Source organism: Melopsittacus undulatus, chromosome 4 (genome assembly GCF_012275295.1).
Source record: "Melopsittacus undulatus isolate bMelUnd1 chromosome 4, bMelUnd1.mat.Z, whole genome shotgun sequence".
Classification (NCBI taxonomy): domain Eukaryota; kingdom Metazoa; phylum Chordata; class Aves; order Psittaciformes; family Psittaculidae; genus Melopsittacus; species Melopsittacus undulatus.
In genome coordinates, this window is record NC_047530.1 from 97,893,613 (window position 1) to 97,910,199 (window position 16,587).

The window sequence follows — 16,587 nt, forward strand, 5'->3', positions numbered from 1 at the left end:
GCCCCCATACACGTCAAACACAAGCTCTATAGAAAAGCGTAATTTAATTAAAATCTCAGAGATTCACCATTGGCTAAACTTTTACAGCCAATTTCCTAGATTCTGAACTCCTGTGGTTCTCCTGGGCACACTGAATGACCCCAGGAATACATTCTTCAGCACAGACAGGCAATTAAGTGAGTACATCTGGTTAAAATGGTGTGAATTTCAGTATGTGAATGACAGCAGACACAACCCCAAAATGATAGAAGAGGAACTGATACATGCTTGACAATTTAATAAATAAAGTATTGCCCCTTTTCCTCCAGCCTGTAAAAGATGTCAGACACAGACAACTGCCTTGTTTGAAAGCTGTAGTATTTTATCAGTCAACACTAAAATCTCCACAATTATGATCCATTCAAAGCAATTTTATCAGCAACACAATTAATTGCCCAGCAACATCTACTAATTTTTGTACTTTCATGAGCACACACCATTTATGCTCATGGTTCAATATCGTTTATAAGCATAGTATTTTCTCTTAGCATCTGCTCCAGCATTTTCCATGACTAGAAGTCAGGCTTATCGGGTAATTTTCCTTTCTTTTTCAATAGCCATGACAGTGTTTGCTTTTCTCAAAAAGTAACCCTGAAAGCATTCTAACTGCTAATTTCTATCATGCCATTTAGTGAATATTTCAAGTTTGTATCTAGGTGAGTGACTAATTTGTAATATAAGCCTGTCTCCTTCCTATTCCAAGACATCCACATTTCTTATTGAGGACTTGTTTTAAAAATGAGCCTTCCATCAGCCCAGATGGTTTATTCCACAACCATCAGCAACTTATTCACAGCTCTGAAATGTAATTTTAATCTGTATAAAATGCCTACTTTCTCTGTAGCCTTTTTGGTGGCCACAGAACTTATAATTTATATATTACCCACACATTAAAATTATATACATTGCAATAGTCTATAAACCCGTGAGCCAGAGTAGCTTACTTTGCTCATCTTTTTTTCTGCAACCCCTGCCTTTTTTCCTTTAGTAATCTCTTCTTCCATCTTTAATCCATTTGATTTCTGCAGTTCCTAGCAAGGCCCAGAACAACAGAATGATTTCTGAGAACAAGTCAGTAATTTAAGATTCAGTGGTACCCTCTTTCCCATCCATACAAAGGCTGATTTTTAGAGGACATTTAATTACAGGCCTGAATTCCTATATTCTAAGCCTAAACACAACCCCTGAAGGCTTACAATATTTGAGTCACAGCTGGAGCTGTGGTTACTATACAGTTTAAATATCAGCCTCTTTACTGTGCAATTTGTTTTGAAAATCAAATCAGATGCCGTGTCATAAACAAGTGCTAATTAAGTACTGAGCGGAAATTGGGCTTTTTTTGTGCAAGAAGGGTTCTTAAATATCTGCATCTTCACTTCCATAAGAAAGGATAAATACGACAAGAATGATAATTATAAAAGGAAACCTACTCTGGTACTTGCAAGGCAGTACTGCTGCTTCACCATTTCAGCAGCTTCCATGTAAGAAAAAATGGAGGGAAAAAAAACAAGTTGAGAGCTGTATGAAATATATATGTACTAAGGAGTTTATGAATTCGATCATATAACCCATAATGCTTCCTTCCTTTTCCCTCAGAGAGGACATTCACTCTGGGTTTCCATCACATACGATTTAAACAGGCAAGCTAAACCCATCTCTCTGCCACTGCACAGCAATAATGATGCTACTTGTATGTTCAGCCCTTTTAAGTTATGATCTACACACAGTATTTATTTGACAATAACATTGCATTCATTAGCTGTAACACCTTGTTTGATAAATATCAAGTGAAGAACAGGAATAATGCATTTTAATACTCTGAAGGTTGCCTCTGAGTAACAATATTCACGACTCCATTAACTAACAGGCTCTCGGCTACAAAGGCAGAATTAGATCTGTCAGTCACTGACATGGGAGGGCATGGCCAGTTGCACTGAAGATTGTCCAGTTGAGATGACTTCCATTGCAACGGAAAATATCCCCTGTGGCCTAGAATTTGTTAATGAGTTTGTATGCATTACAGCAATAAATTGCATTCCTACTATAGAATATATGGCCTGAACAGATACCTTATTCCACTGCCCAAAGCAACACTCAAAATAAGTCTCAGTTAGATCTGTGGACTCTTAGTAATTCAACAAAACCAAAGACAGGATTTCAAACTCATATTATTAGGAAAAAGCCCACAAGCTCTCCAATTCTAAAACCCTAAGCTGCCAATATTTTAAGTGTGCCCTTGGTGAGATTTTGTAGATGGAATGAACAAACACTGAGCCTGTTGACTATCAGATCTCAGTTTGATACCAACTCCTTCAGAAGGACACAGTGCTCTCAAATAGTTGGCTCTGACTGCCTGCAAACAGTGAATCACTGCATGTGGTTAACATGGCTACTCTAGTTCTTTAGTGAATCTGTTTGGAGTATGTTGACCGAGATCTGCTCAAAACCAGCTCCCACTGGAGAATGCCTATTTATACTTCATGACAGATAAAAAGGCACAAATGTTTAGATCCTCCAAGAACAGCAGTTACCAGGAAAACTACTTTCGTAACATGAAACACCTGGATATGTTCTTAAGGGCTCACAAGAATACTGAGATACAGTATTCAAAACCAAAAGGAGATCTGTAACAACACTCCATTAATCTTCAAAGGTTATAACAGCAAGCTCTGCAAACATGCTTACCGTAGCAGCATAAAGAGATCCTGTTTGTGCCCATAAGTAAAAGCATGCTTGATTTCACAACTACTTGACATTTTAAGTCTGAAATTCAAGTCCTGTATTCAGCCTTCTTCAAGACTGCAAGATCTGTGGCAAAGAAAGAAGCTACGTTTCTCATGCTACTATCTAAACTTGTGCCAGGTAAGTATCCAACAAGGACACTGGCATTCATAGTGCAAGCATTATGTATACAACAGAAGATGGAAATTTGTCTGGAGATCAATAAAACAAAGATGATGACTTTTAAGTATCTTGTCTCTTTTTTGTAAGTACACAGAAAAGGCCAAAAGCTCACCTGGACTCTAATTCTTCACTGAGATTCAGAGCATCAGGAATGGAAAATTATGTACTTGAGGAAAAAAGAAAATCAGCAAAGGTGAACAAAATTAAGAAGCCTGGAAAACTACAATCTCTGTAATCAGCAAAAGAGCCTTCAGCACTAACTTTCCTCTTCCTGATCTCCCGCTGAATTTTAGGGAGCAGACAAAAAACAAACAGAAGGGACAAGTTACAAATCTGTGCCAATCATCCTGGAAGGAAATCTGCAATTCACACATTAAGCAGACAAATTTGTAAGAGGAATACTGGTTTATTTTTTCCTAAAGAAATGGAAATGCTTTCAGGAGCAGACTCCTGCATTCAATCTCAACATCTGCTCAGATAGTGGGCCCTCATCTTCTGAGCTGACCCCAGCACTCAAGCCAAACATTTTCTGTTCAATAAAGTAACCAAAAAACTTCCTTTTTGCACGAATGGCCATTCTATCCTAAGTCATTTCCCTCAAAAAGCACTGTGCTACAATTACAATATGGGATCTATTCACCCATCATAAGTAACTTGGATTCCATAACTAATTGCCTCAAGTACTTACCAGGACATAGTAAATCTCTTCCTGATCTAAATGCACTGTACTGAGTTCAGCTCTGTGATAGTTCTCAACTCCGTGCAACTGGCACAAGATGCAACTATTCCTTTACTTGGCTTAACTAGAGGAAAACCCTCCTTAAAACTAGGAAGTACCAAAGAAACCTGCTGTCCTAAGAATGAAGTGGGGACAACAGAAGCAGCTGAAGACCCTTAACTGGCAGCCTCTGGTAGCATTCCCATGTAGAACAGGTATCTGTAAGAAGACTAATCAGAGTAAGTGCAAAATGTTGCGGAAATGACTGGCCAGCCCAACCCTTACAAAGGAAAAAAAATATGGCAAAAACCGTAACACAAACAGGCAAACAGTATGTCCTGCCTCCCAAGAAAGGAAATCTATTGAGATCAAGTGCTGGTAACTATTGCCAAAATCAAGCAGTCACCATGGGACGTTTAAGTAAATCTACTCCCAATTTAGAACAAATCAGAATTAGTGCTAGACTAACCCAATCTTCTTCTCTAAGAAGATCACTGAAGTCCAAACAAATTAGAAGTAGTTACGATTTGATAGATGCTATGTAGGAAGTTACTAGTTAAAATGGAGAGGATTAGAATTAATACCAGAGTTGTAAGAAGGATAAGAAACTAAAAAGGGTAAGGGATCACAGGACATTGTAAAAAAAAGGATCTAGCAAGCTGTACAAAGATTGATCTTTGTTGAAATCTATTATTAAACTTGAAAATAATGTTAAAATACTCTAATAGCAAAAAACACCCAACAAGAATTACCAGTATGATAATGAAATTGGCTGAAGTTCAGAGACATCATAAATACACAGGACACACACCCTTGAAGATGTGGATAACAGAACCAACACAGGATACATATATATTAAAAAGTAACATTATTTCTAACATAAACTAGGAACTCAGTAACTGAAGAGAGAGGAAGAGGCCCTGGGATATGTTGCTCTTTAGATAATGATGGTTTGCTACTAAGATGCAGCCATGAAGATGGCAAACACTACTATAGAATATTGTATAAAGTGAACAAAAATCCCAGAAGAAACTGGGATTACTGCTTTTGTACAAAGAACCAACAAAACTTCTCCTAGAATCTTCTGGGAGACCAATCAAATTCTGCAGCTGTTTAGAAAGCTCTGCTAAGATGATCAGAAGTTACAGGAGATGTCTTATTATGGGGAAAAAATACAAAATGCTGGTTTAGTCTGGCCAGATCCAGCTCAGAGGAGAACAGAATTGCTCTCCACAAATACATGCAGACAAACACAGGGGAGAGCTGTTTAAGCTCAAGGACCACACTGGCACAAGAACAAATGAGAATGAATTAGCCATGAATGTAGTTAAACTGGGAAACAAGAATGAGGATCCTAGCTTTCAAAGCAGTCAAATTTGGAATAGCTCTACAATGGGTAGCAAATAAAATTCCATTCAAGAACTCCTTTGAGTATCTTGTAAAAGGGACTAGAGAGAACAGTCTGCCAACATCAGACTTGAACCCATGCTCCAAATCCATGCAGAGACGTTTCCTCTCACTGACAGCCTCTGTAGTGGTTTATGCCTCTGCATACGGTCTTATTTCAAGGTCAGTGAGATAGCATATATAGGAATATCTTCCTGTCTGAAAAAAACTCACAGGACACTTATGCTTGCTAATAAACAATAGTTGTGACTAAGTACAAGAGCTACACACTTCACTGCAGTCATCCCAGTCAAAAGAACAAAACAAAGGAAAAAGTTACATACAGAAAATTAACAAGGAATATACATTTTTGTTCTTTGCAACCTTTCAGCAACAGAAAACATCTTCTGTCATATTTGAAAAGAGTGATAATGTTGTTTGGATTTCTTCAGAAAACTGCTGAGATGCTTCCAAGACCCATCTTCTAAAACAAGATTGATCCATGGTTTCTTGAGACTACACCCACTTCTCATTGTTCTAATTTGCAGGAGATGAATGATAGCTGGCTGCATTTCCCAATCCCGCTGAGAGTTTTGGCACATGAGAAAGGAAGGGCACTAAGTAGACCCAATGAACAATTCTGGAGAATCGCCAGCGTCTTCCTAATAGACAGAATTCAAGGCCAACTATCCATAAACTAAAAGCAACTCCCCCATAAACACTGCTCCATTCTTCATCGGTCTCACAATAAATTACAAATGATGTGTGTAGAGAAGGACAGTGACTATACTGTATGACAGACTACCATGGTAGACCATTTTTCTCTGAAACAATTAAAGACTCTTTTGGTTGCTGTATGGGCAAGCCTGCCAACCTTTTCTTTTCTAGTCAGAATACAGTCTAGCCCTGCTTTGTATTCAAGCAAAGACAGCCATCACCTTCCTCCCAAGTATTTAATCCATCCTCCTAGATTTGGAAAAAACCTCAAGAATAACTATGTCCTTAGCTGGAAACATCAAGAGAGAAGACTCCTGTGAACAAACCAAAAGAATCCACATGTAGGCACAAAGCCAGTTGATGGAAAAAACACACCAGAGCCCTGCATTGGCTGCTATTACCCAACGTCCCTTTCTACAATCTTCTTCAAATGTCTTTTGCCCCTGAAAAAGGTGGTTCTGAAAAAGATGGGGCATCTAAACTACAGTTAGAAGTACACTCATTACCATCTTGCTAATATACAGCCACACTTAAGTTCTTCATTCCTTCTCAGCATATCCCCACAATGTGGAGACAGTGTTCTCACAGGAGAATGGATATTTGGTACACAAACTCTGAATAACTCTGAAAGATACAGCAAGGCCATAAGAGGTCCGAGGAAGCTTAAGCAAGCAAGACAAGAAGAAGCTGGAATTCACTGAGTGATGAGAACTGTGGACTGTTGGCAAGCTTTCGAGGTCGAGTTCTCACACCTGTGCTTAACCAATTATATGTTAGTCACTAAGTCTTCAAGACATGTATCCAATCATGATATGCCAAATCGCTGTAGGTGTGTGTAAGCAATAGTATATAAGGAGTTAATGCTTTGCAATAAATGGCTTTTGGTCTGATCATATTGATCTCTGACTGAGCCCATTCCACGGCACCACAACATTCCCCTTCTTACCACAAGATGAGGGAAATTAAACCAGCACTAGGGCTCTTTGCTTCTCTTAGTCCAAACTGGTTACTCCAGTGGATACTGCCAAGAGGTTGCATGGCTCCTGCTCAGTCTGTAAACACTTCTGTCCTTCCCTCAAGACAATGGGAAAGACCCCTTGCTGAGCTTTCCTATTCTTACTCATTCTCTCCATCCTGCTGCTCTCATTGAGATGAATGCACAGACCCTGTTTCAACAGTAGGGGGGAGGGAAAATTAAATTGGATGTTTCTCAATTCTTAGTACAGAGGAGAACTAGAAGCAGCCAGAGAGCGAAAAACTGTGATCAATCATTTGTTTCCAAACAAAATCACTGTGGAAAAGTGAAATCATTTAAAACTAAAAGTCTTCATTGCTGCTTCTCAAACCTTCTGCCATCACAGCTAAGAAATTTGGCTGTGCACATGCAGCTGCAAGCAGGCTGAGCACCCATTGGTTAATGGAACCACAGAACTTACAGATGAAAGAAAAAAAAATGAATTTTAATGCAGTTTTTAGAAATACTTGTCATTGTTTCAGCATTGCCATTTAGTGAATGGGACCGATTTCTCTCTCAGTAGGGGATGATATTTTAATGATGTAACAATGTACTTCCCAGAAAAAAGACAAGCCTCATGAGGCAGATTAAAACTAGGAATATTCAGATCCCATTAAAATCAGACAGTTTCAAGCTATTTTTTAAATTAATTTTGTTTAATGATAAAATGTGTTATCTTAACAGGTGGCTAGCCAATTGTAAAATTAACCAAAACATGGTCAGAGGCACAAGGCTAGCTATTAGAAGAACTGATTTCTTTTTATTCTGCCTTTTATCATCAGTGTAACATATGACCCTACACAAATTCCTCCAGTCCCTGACCCCAGGCAAATTTCTGAGCTTCAGCTTTCTCTTTCTGCAAAGCAGGGATAGTATTTGTCCAACACCAGAGCTCCTCAGGACCACAGATCAAGAGCCATTAGAAAGCATTGTTGTTTAACCAGCAGAACATATTTAATGCAACTCCCAGGATGTTTACTTTCCACAGTTTCTGGGAGATCACGAAGTTTTTCTCAGCACTACTCAGTATCCTGTCAAGAAAACAACTTCATGTTTGATTGCTTATTAATTGTATTTTAAGCACTTACTACTTAGCTGCAGCCACTGGACTCTGCAATGCTACAACTCATTTTCAGTTTCCACAGCTAAACACACACTGCATTCGACCCTTCTGTGCAAAATCACTTCAAATATATAAATACTACGCTTGTTGGGCATCTCCTGAATTGTAGAATGGGGAAAATGAGGAAGACTGAAGAAAACACTGACTGTTAGAAACACTAGTTAAGTTTGCTACTGAGAATGCTTAAATATTACACAGATCTCCGCAGCACACATGGAGGTTAGAGATGAGATAATGTAAGCAGACAAGGAAGTGAGAAAACAACTCATTCCATCTGCATTGTTGAATTTAGCATGAAAATTTTCATACAACAAAATCGAGTCTGCTGGTTATGCTGGTCATGCTGGTCTTACATGTGATTGATCACTTACACCTGAACTACTGCAGCAATCCCTGAGAAAATTAATGTGATAAGAAATGCATCTATACAGATGAAAAAGTGATAGCGGAATCCTTTCACTCAATTTTCAATGAAAATACATAATTCAAAGGTATGACCCTCCTTGTAGCAGAAAATAAGTACTTTTCATTAGCAAGTTTTAGGATATGAACTACCAGCACAGTAAAACCCAAAGAAAACAAAACAGTGGATGAACACCATTCATTTGGCAAGCATAACCAGTCAGCATTTGTATGTCAGGAAACACTTTCTGATCCCAACTTTAAATGTTTTCAGAGCATGAAGTGAATTTTAAAAGAGACTAGAGCATGAAGTTTCCTCTGCCACCTAACTCCTAGACTCAAATCATTATTTCCCCTACCTCACTAGCTGCTAACACCGAAAATAAACAAGAAAACAATGTAACTTCATATTTTCATATCATTTATGGCCTAGAGATCAGAGCCTGGCTGGCTACTGAAATACTCCAAAGAGTACTCACCATTTCATTTTTCCTTCAGTAAGTACCTCTTAGAGAGGTGATCTCCAAACACTGCACATTCCTATCTTACCTCTGGAAATAATACATAGACACAGAGTAACCTTACTTTCCTCCTCTGAAGTCTTCATTACCTCTTTCCACATTACGCACCACTATAGGATGTTGAGAACATTGTGGCTACTGTATCTTGTATCTTCCAAGGATTTGTACATCATATTTGAAAAATCATGGCAGTCAGGTAAAGTTCCTGATGACTGGAAAAAGGGAAATATAACCCCCATTTTCAAGAAGGGGAAAATGCATGACCCGGGGAATTACAGACCAGTCAGTCTCACCTCTATGCCTGGCAAAATCTGGGAGCAGATTCTCCTGGAAGGCATGTTAGGGCACATGAAAAACAACAAGGTGCTTGGTGACAACCAGCATGGCTACACTAGGGGGAATCCTGCCTGACCAATTTGGTGGCCTTCTACGATGGGGCTACAAAACTGATGAACAGGGGTAGAGCAGTTGACATCATCTACCTGGACCTGTATAAAGCATGTGACACTGTTCCACACGACATCCTTGTCTCTAAATTGGAGAGACATCAATTTGATAAGTGGACCACTCAGTGGATAAAGAACTGGCTGGATGGCCGCATGCAGAGAGTTGTGGTCAATGGCTCAATGTCCAGCTGGAGATCAGTAATGAGTGGTGTCCCTCAGGGATTAGTACTGGGACCAGTCTTGTTCAACATCTTTGTCGCTGACACGGACAGTGGGATTGAGCGTGCCCTCAGCAAGTTTGCCAATGACACCAAGCTGGGTGGTTCGGTTGATACACTGGAGGGAAGGAATGCCATCCAGAGGGATCTTGACACGCTTGTGAGGTGGGCTGATGCCAACCTCATGAAGTTTAACCATGCCAAGTGCAAGGTCCTACACCTGGGTCAGAGCAATCCCAGGCACAGCTACAGGTTGGGCAGAGAAGAGATTCAGAGCAGCCCAAGGAGAAGGACTTTGGGGTGTTGGTTGATGAGAAAATGAACATGAGCCGGCTGTATCAAACTGTATTCTGGGCTGTATCAAAAGAAGCGTGACCAGCAGGTCAAAGGAGGTGATCCTGCCCCTCTGCTCTTGTGAGACTTCCCTTGGAGTACTGTGTGCAGTTCTGGTGTCCTCAACATAAAAAGGACATGGAACTGTTAGAACAAGTCCAGAGGAGGCCACTAGGATGATCAGGGGCCTGGAGCACCTCCCATATGAAGACAGGCTGAGAAAGTTGGGGCTGTTCAGCCTGGAGAAGAGAAGGCTGTGTGGAGACCTCATAGCAGCCTTCCAGTATCTGAAGGGGGCCTATAAGGATGCTGCAGAGACATTCTTCATTAGGGACTGTAGTGATAGGACAACGGGTAATGGCTTCAAACTTAAACAGGGGAAGTTTAGATTGGATATAAGGAAGAAGTTCTTTACTGTAAGGGTGGTGAGGCACTGGAATGGGTTGCCCAAGGAAGCTGTGAATGCTTCATCCCTGGCAGTGTTCAAGGCCAGGTTGGACAGAGCCCTGGGTGACATGGTTTTAGTGTGAGGTGTCCCTGCCCATGGCAGGAAGGTTGGAACTTGATGATCTTAAGGTCCTTTCCAACCCTAACTATCCTGTGATTCTATGATTATTTAGGAAACCCTTTGCATAACCAAACTTTGTGGTTAGAACAGCCTGCTTTATCTTTTCTAATGAGAATGATAATTTACTACCAAATACTCATGAGGAATTATAGCTCTGCTGACTGGCAAATAATTTGCCAAGGCAGATTAGTTTAGCTGCATAAAATAAATATCCACCTGCACATACTAGCACTAATCAGGGCGTGAAATTAAACTTTTTATTCAGTGGGAAATAACTGCTGCAAGGCGGCGATTTAGTCTGGGAAGCAAATATTAAGGTCAGCCTATTCTCTCTGATGTTTATAGTATATATTGCAGTGCAGAGAGCACAGAGCAACAAATTCTGCTTTTTAAGTCTATGAAACTAAATACTTCAATGATGCGACAGCAAATTTGCCATTTGCTTTTCTAATTGCATACATTTAATGGAGCAAAGTTGCTGAAATGAAACATTACCAAAGAAGTGAAGGTGAAGTTACTGAAGTACCAGAGGCCTGTACCAAGAGCAGAAAAATCTACGGCACAAAGTTTGGGGTAGAAGAAAACAACACACTTCCTTTACAATGTACTAGTCCCAGCAAATCTTCAAACTAAGAAGATGTCATGTCAGTTCTATTGGAAAAAAATTATTAAGCATACTTTTAATATTCAAGCAGGATTTTCAACCCTTCATTTAAGAGGCAACTCTCTCCTATTCAACTGGTTTACAGAATTATTTTCATTGCTTTCATGCCACCCTTGGTTTGGATATCCAGGATTATCTGCCACAATGACCACACTACCAATATGTTATTAGGAAGACTACAAGGTTCTCAAAGCAGACTTTAGAAACAATACCTAACAAGTTCTAGGTCTTAAAATATGAGTCCTACACATAGGTTCAGTACAAACAGAATCACTTCTAATGTATAAACCTTTGTCTATCTGTTCCATATACAGACATACACACACAAGAGAGAAGGGGAAAAAAAGAGGTTCCAAGTACTTGCCAGTTATGTGGAAGCTCCTACAGAAAGGAGAACATAAAAATTAAGGAACTTCAGGTGGTAGTTTTATTAGGGAAAAAAAAACCAACAAAAACCATCACCAAAACAAAAAACACACCCACAGATACATTTTAAAAGACAAAGAAAAGGTTTTGGTTCTCCTGTGAAACTGGAAGGCCATCGGAACCTCCTACAATCATGTCAGCCAGAAAACAAAAAGAAAAAGAAAGGGAAAACAGCAATTTAGGGATGAAATGGAAGAAAGACACCCACGAAAAGCACTAGTGCCAGCATCTTCCTGTTCACAAGCCAGGAAATTAAATGAAGTTCTGCAACTTGATTCATTCAGAAAAAAAAAGAGAAAGTGAAACTTCATTAAATATCACGCTATTGCATCCCAAACCATCTTAGATGGGATCCCAAACAGGTCAGGTACAGCTCCAAGCACTGTTAATTAACCAAAACTGAAGTTGTCACTAGTCCATTCAGGAAAACAGATGTTGCTTCATAGAGCTTTGATATTTTTCTTAAATACCTTTCAAAATGAGGAACAAAAAATATGAACTCTTATAAAAGGGCTTTATTGTATTTTTATAGCATATTACATACCTTGTAACAATCATTCTGTTAAGTGTGAATGTCAGTTTTATTTTCTGTCCCTTTTTTCCTGGCTATTTACAAGCTTTGTAAGAATCATTCCTTAATTAAGTCTAAACATAGTTTTATATAAATGGATTCCTGGAATTAAAAACGTTCAGACTTAAGAAATGATTGTTACAGAGACTGTAACAGGCCGTAAAAAAGAATGCCACTTTAAACAAAGATTTCTCATTTTAATTAAAAAGATAATCATCAGAACATTCGTATACTTAACAGAACCATTTGAAGCTACTTTGAAAAAATATCTACTATTCTATGCAGGCATATGTAGTTTACTTTATATGATATTTAATCAAAGTCTCAGTTGAGTCTATTGTACTCATACTTTAAACACTGTATCTACAGTTTCACAAACACTTTATTCAAATATGAAAGTTACTTATTGAGCACCTCATTTCTGGTAGTTTTGTAAATGGTTATGACAACAGAAATCCCATATTCTTCAAGGCATAAAACCAGAGCTCTGTAAGCCAAAGGGGTTTGGGAGGAGGATCTGTGGTGGGTTTTTTTAAGATAATGGGCACATTCATTTCTCCTTTTAGTTTGTGCATCAGTCTCTTAAACACTGTATTTTATGAAGACTGTAGTTTTGTATCTGTAGTATTGTTGAAACATGAAAAGGGGATGAGGTGAACTGAGACAGGATTCACTCTGGTAAAATCCTTGGTGTACTGGTAGCTGCAGGACTATGTAAGTTACAAGTTCATATTTTAGATTTATGAACTTTCATTAAAAAAAAAAAGCACACAGAAAAAAAACAATACCACAACAAATCTTTGAGAGATTAAATGTATCATACACAACAGAAAACACCGATTCACCAGCAAAAACAGCTTTCCCTGGTGAGCAGTTGCTTAGTATTGCATAATGCTAATACACAGCAATTTCATATCAGAAATAAATCTGGCCTTCTTAAAATGCAGAAGTAAATTGAGTAGGCAAATGAAGTTAAACGTATTACTTAAACATGAAAGTATAAGATTACACATATTGTGTCTGACCACAGATAACTAGGAAACTGGTAGCAGATATTAGCTAAAGGTAATACTGTTTCACTGGTGAGTAATCAAGTCAATGCCAGCCAGTAAGAAAGTGGCCTTCTTTTACTGCTATCAAGAAGTGGCATAGACGTGAGCACACGGAAAAAACAGCAAAACAAAACAGTCCAGTCTGTCCTTCAAAGCATCAAGTACAGATACTTTAAAGCAAGATAACTTAATTCATAAAATTAGTATTCGGTGAAGCCTACAAGTGATATTTTTCTATTAGAGTTAGACATCAAAATAAAAGTCAAATCAGCATGTCTGTCTTGCCCAATACCTTGTGACTCAAGAGAGTCACAGGTCTGTGATCAAAGCCAAGGCAAAAAATTAGATACTGACATTTTTTTAAGTGGACAAAAGTATTATATTCTAAAGATGCACAAAAATACTACCACAAATCCATATCAAAAAGAAAACTATCAAAAGCTGGACACATGACAGGGCTCACACCTCCAAGGGTTATTTGTATATTTACCTCCAATGGCACTTGGGAAACTCTCAGGGAAAAAACAGTAATTAATAGCAAAGCCCACTTCAATGATACATGAGCCACCTGATAAGGAAGATGTACATGAGGCATATCACACACTTGCATGAACAAGATAATACACTGTGAATGATTCAGCATTAGTTGAGAGGATGCACAAGCTGATCTGCTACCTCTATGTAGATAATTGCACCAATGGCACTACTGCAGTAACTAAGCATTTTCTTAGTGCTAACAGGCAGAGACAACAAGGTGCTTCCTAGGAGGGCCAAGCTGACACTTTCAAGGAATACCTCACGTATCAGGTGTGCCTGTGCCACACCTCCAAGGACATCAGAAGACCCCACCAAGTCTGACAAACACTTTATCAGCATAACTAAAGCAAGAGTCATGTTCTAGACAGGCATGCGCTAAAGAAAAAGCTTGAGATGCGTTTCTCACTCGCCCCTCAGCCTGTTAGCAAAACATACCCCAAAAATATCCAGAGAGGACAGAGGAAAACCACATCTTTCATTGAGCTTTTCAAAAGTGTTTTGCGTACAAGAGGCATTTTAATAAAACATTGAGGGACTTGGTTTAGCTTTTAGTTCTGAGCACAGCCTGATCTTGATAATTCCTTCCTTTATCTGGTACTCTTAACAGATGCATCTCCTATAAGAGCAGCTTGCTCTCACACTCATGTCTCTCCCTAATGTCAGAGAGCTTTATTGTTGGAGTGGAACACAGCCAGCTGTATGATGGACAGGGATTCCCTCAGGTCCTGGGCCTAGTCTAACAGAAGAACTCAAAGGCCTGGACTAAACCCTTGGATGGGAATCTTATCACAGGTGGTGAAAAAAGCAGCATATGAGAAATCAGCACAGCGATGTTCACAGTGGTGCTTGTCAGGAAAGAAAAACATCTCAGCAGAAACTTTTCAGGATATGAAACTTACTATCTAGAGGCAGGTTGTAATTACCAAGCCTGGCCAAACACAAGTGCAACAAGATCTGGGACACTCCTTTGGCCAATCACACCCCAAAGAGGGTAGTTTATTATTACTAATTGCTACCTTGCCCATTTAGGTATCCATAGCATTTTCCTACTTCACTGAGCCGAGGCTCTATAAATCTGACAAACTTGAAGACTAGCAGGAAAAGGGTCAAAAAGCCTCAAGAGAAACAAGCTCTGCAAGATTAAAAACCAGAAGCCAAATGAGTGTTTTGAAGCTCAATTAAAAATTACAATTTGTAACTACTGTTTCCTCAGTTTCATTTTGGGCACCTGTTCTGAAGGCTTAATAGAATTGTTTCTTCTTGATGAGCTTTGATTTAATTCTGTACCTCTGAAAGCTCTAACCCTAAACCAAACTTCTAGGAAGTTGCCAGTCATTTAAATTATATCCTTAGGAAAAGAAAGCTTTTGGGCACCCAAAATTTATATTCAATTCAGCTGGCAAGTGTTTTCATTTTTAAATATTATGTTTCTAGCCAAAACACCTGGAAATATCAACAAATGAAGACAGAATGAAACTATGGCTTAAGTGCACCATGCCTCCAAGCAGCCACGCTTGAAGAGCATCTTGGATGCAAGTACCCCCAAGGCTGTTTTCCATGGCAAAGGCCAACTCACAGACCTAAAGAATGTAAGTGCTCTTCACATTCACTATCAATGATATGCTGCTGCACCAGCAGGTGAAGGATTTAACCACCAGTATTTACAGCTCTCATGGCAAAATGGAAGGAAAAACAACATAAAATCGCAGAGGGATGGTGTGCCGTACAGAAGGATAGTCTAAGGTGCACTTATAAAGGTAAAACCCCAACAAGTACAAGCACCGGCCCCTCTGCCAGCTCCTGCCTCTCTCCAGTTTAACTTGTCCCTCTCCCAGGTGCTACCCGCAGCCCCGACCCCCCCCCTCCACCACAATACTTTGCTACGGATTTGGGGCCCCGCTCCAGCCACTCAGCCCCCTCCCCGCACCTCATTGCTCCTCTGGGGCCTCGCTCCCCGCCCTCCCCCGGCCCAGCGCACCTCACAGGCCCGGCCTCCCCCAGGGGACCCGTCCCCATAGCCCCCCTCTACCTCTCCCCACATCTCTCGCCCCTCCCCACACACACAGGTGCCCACCGCCATCAACCGCCGCAGGCCCTCACCATGAACTTGAGGGCTTTCTCCTGCAGCACGGCCTCGGCCGGGTCCATAGTCCTGCGCCGGGGCCGGGGCCGCCCCTCCTCTCAGTGCCAGGCCGCAGCAAGCGCAGACAGGAACCTGCGCTGCCCCGCGTCCCCCCTTCCACCTCGGCCCGCTGCCCTCACGGCGCATGCGCCACCCGCAGGCCCACGGGAAATGGAGTCCCCGACAGAGGTACCGGCCAGGGCCCTCTCAGACGAGCAGGACTACAAAGCCCAGAAGGCCTTGGGAAGGAGGCACGCCGCGAGCCGGCCGGCGCATGCGCCGCAGAGGAAGAGGGGGCCGACAGGACTTGTAGTGTCATGGGGTTGTGGCGGTGTAACCGGGGGGCTGGGGTTGGAAGGGGGAAAGGGAGAGAAGCCCCTTTCTGTGGGGACCATGTGGGACATTTCCACCCAGACCTGCCTGGGGAGTGCGGCGCTGGCTCCCGAGTCACGCATCAGCACCTCGTGTGGCTAATGGCGGGGGGCCAGGGCAGCAGACTCCCCATGCAGGGCCTCCACCGCAGTTCAGGGCTGGGCTGCTCCCTGATTCTGCCCCCGTTACACTTCGTGGTTGTGCACCGCCGGTTTTGAAGTCAGTTGTTACTGCTAGAACATCTAAAAGTAACCCTGTGCACGGAACAAGGATCAGAAGTACCTGGTGACTTCCATCCAGAGAGAGCTGTGTACCAAACTGCACCTTGTCACAGAGTATGAAACTGGGAAACTTCACCGGAATAGATCAAGTAGACCTACATCATTCTCGAGGGATGTTTGTTCACATCTATCCTGTAAAGAACATTCCTTGTAAACAGCCTCCCGTGGTGCC

General features: G+C 40.8%; 1 protein-coding gene across 6 annotated transcripts in view; it reads right to left on the reverse strand.

Moving 5' to 3' along the window:
* BTRC (beta-transducin repeat containing E3 ubiquitin protein ligase) overlaps positions 1-15,891 on the reverse strand; it is a 116,728-nt gene extending 100,837 nt beyond the window's left edge. For all 6 annotated transcript variants that reach the window (XM_013130420.3, XM_031053786.2, XM_031053785.2 and 3 more), the window contains exon 1: positions 15,741-15,891. In XM_013130420.3, the coding sequence (XP_012985874.1) occupies positions 15,741-15,788 (48 nt within the window). In that variant the 5' untranslated portion in view covers positions 15,789-15,891. The remainder of the gene's footprint in view (positions 1-15,740) is intronic.
* Positions 15,892-16,587: the final 696 nt, after the last annotated feature.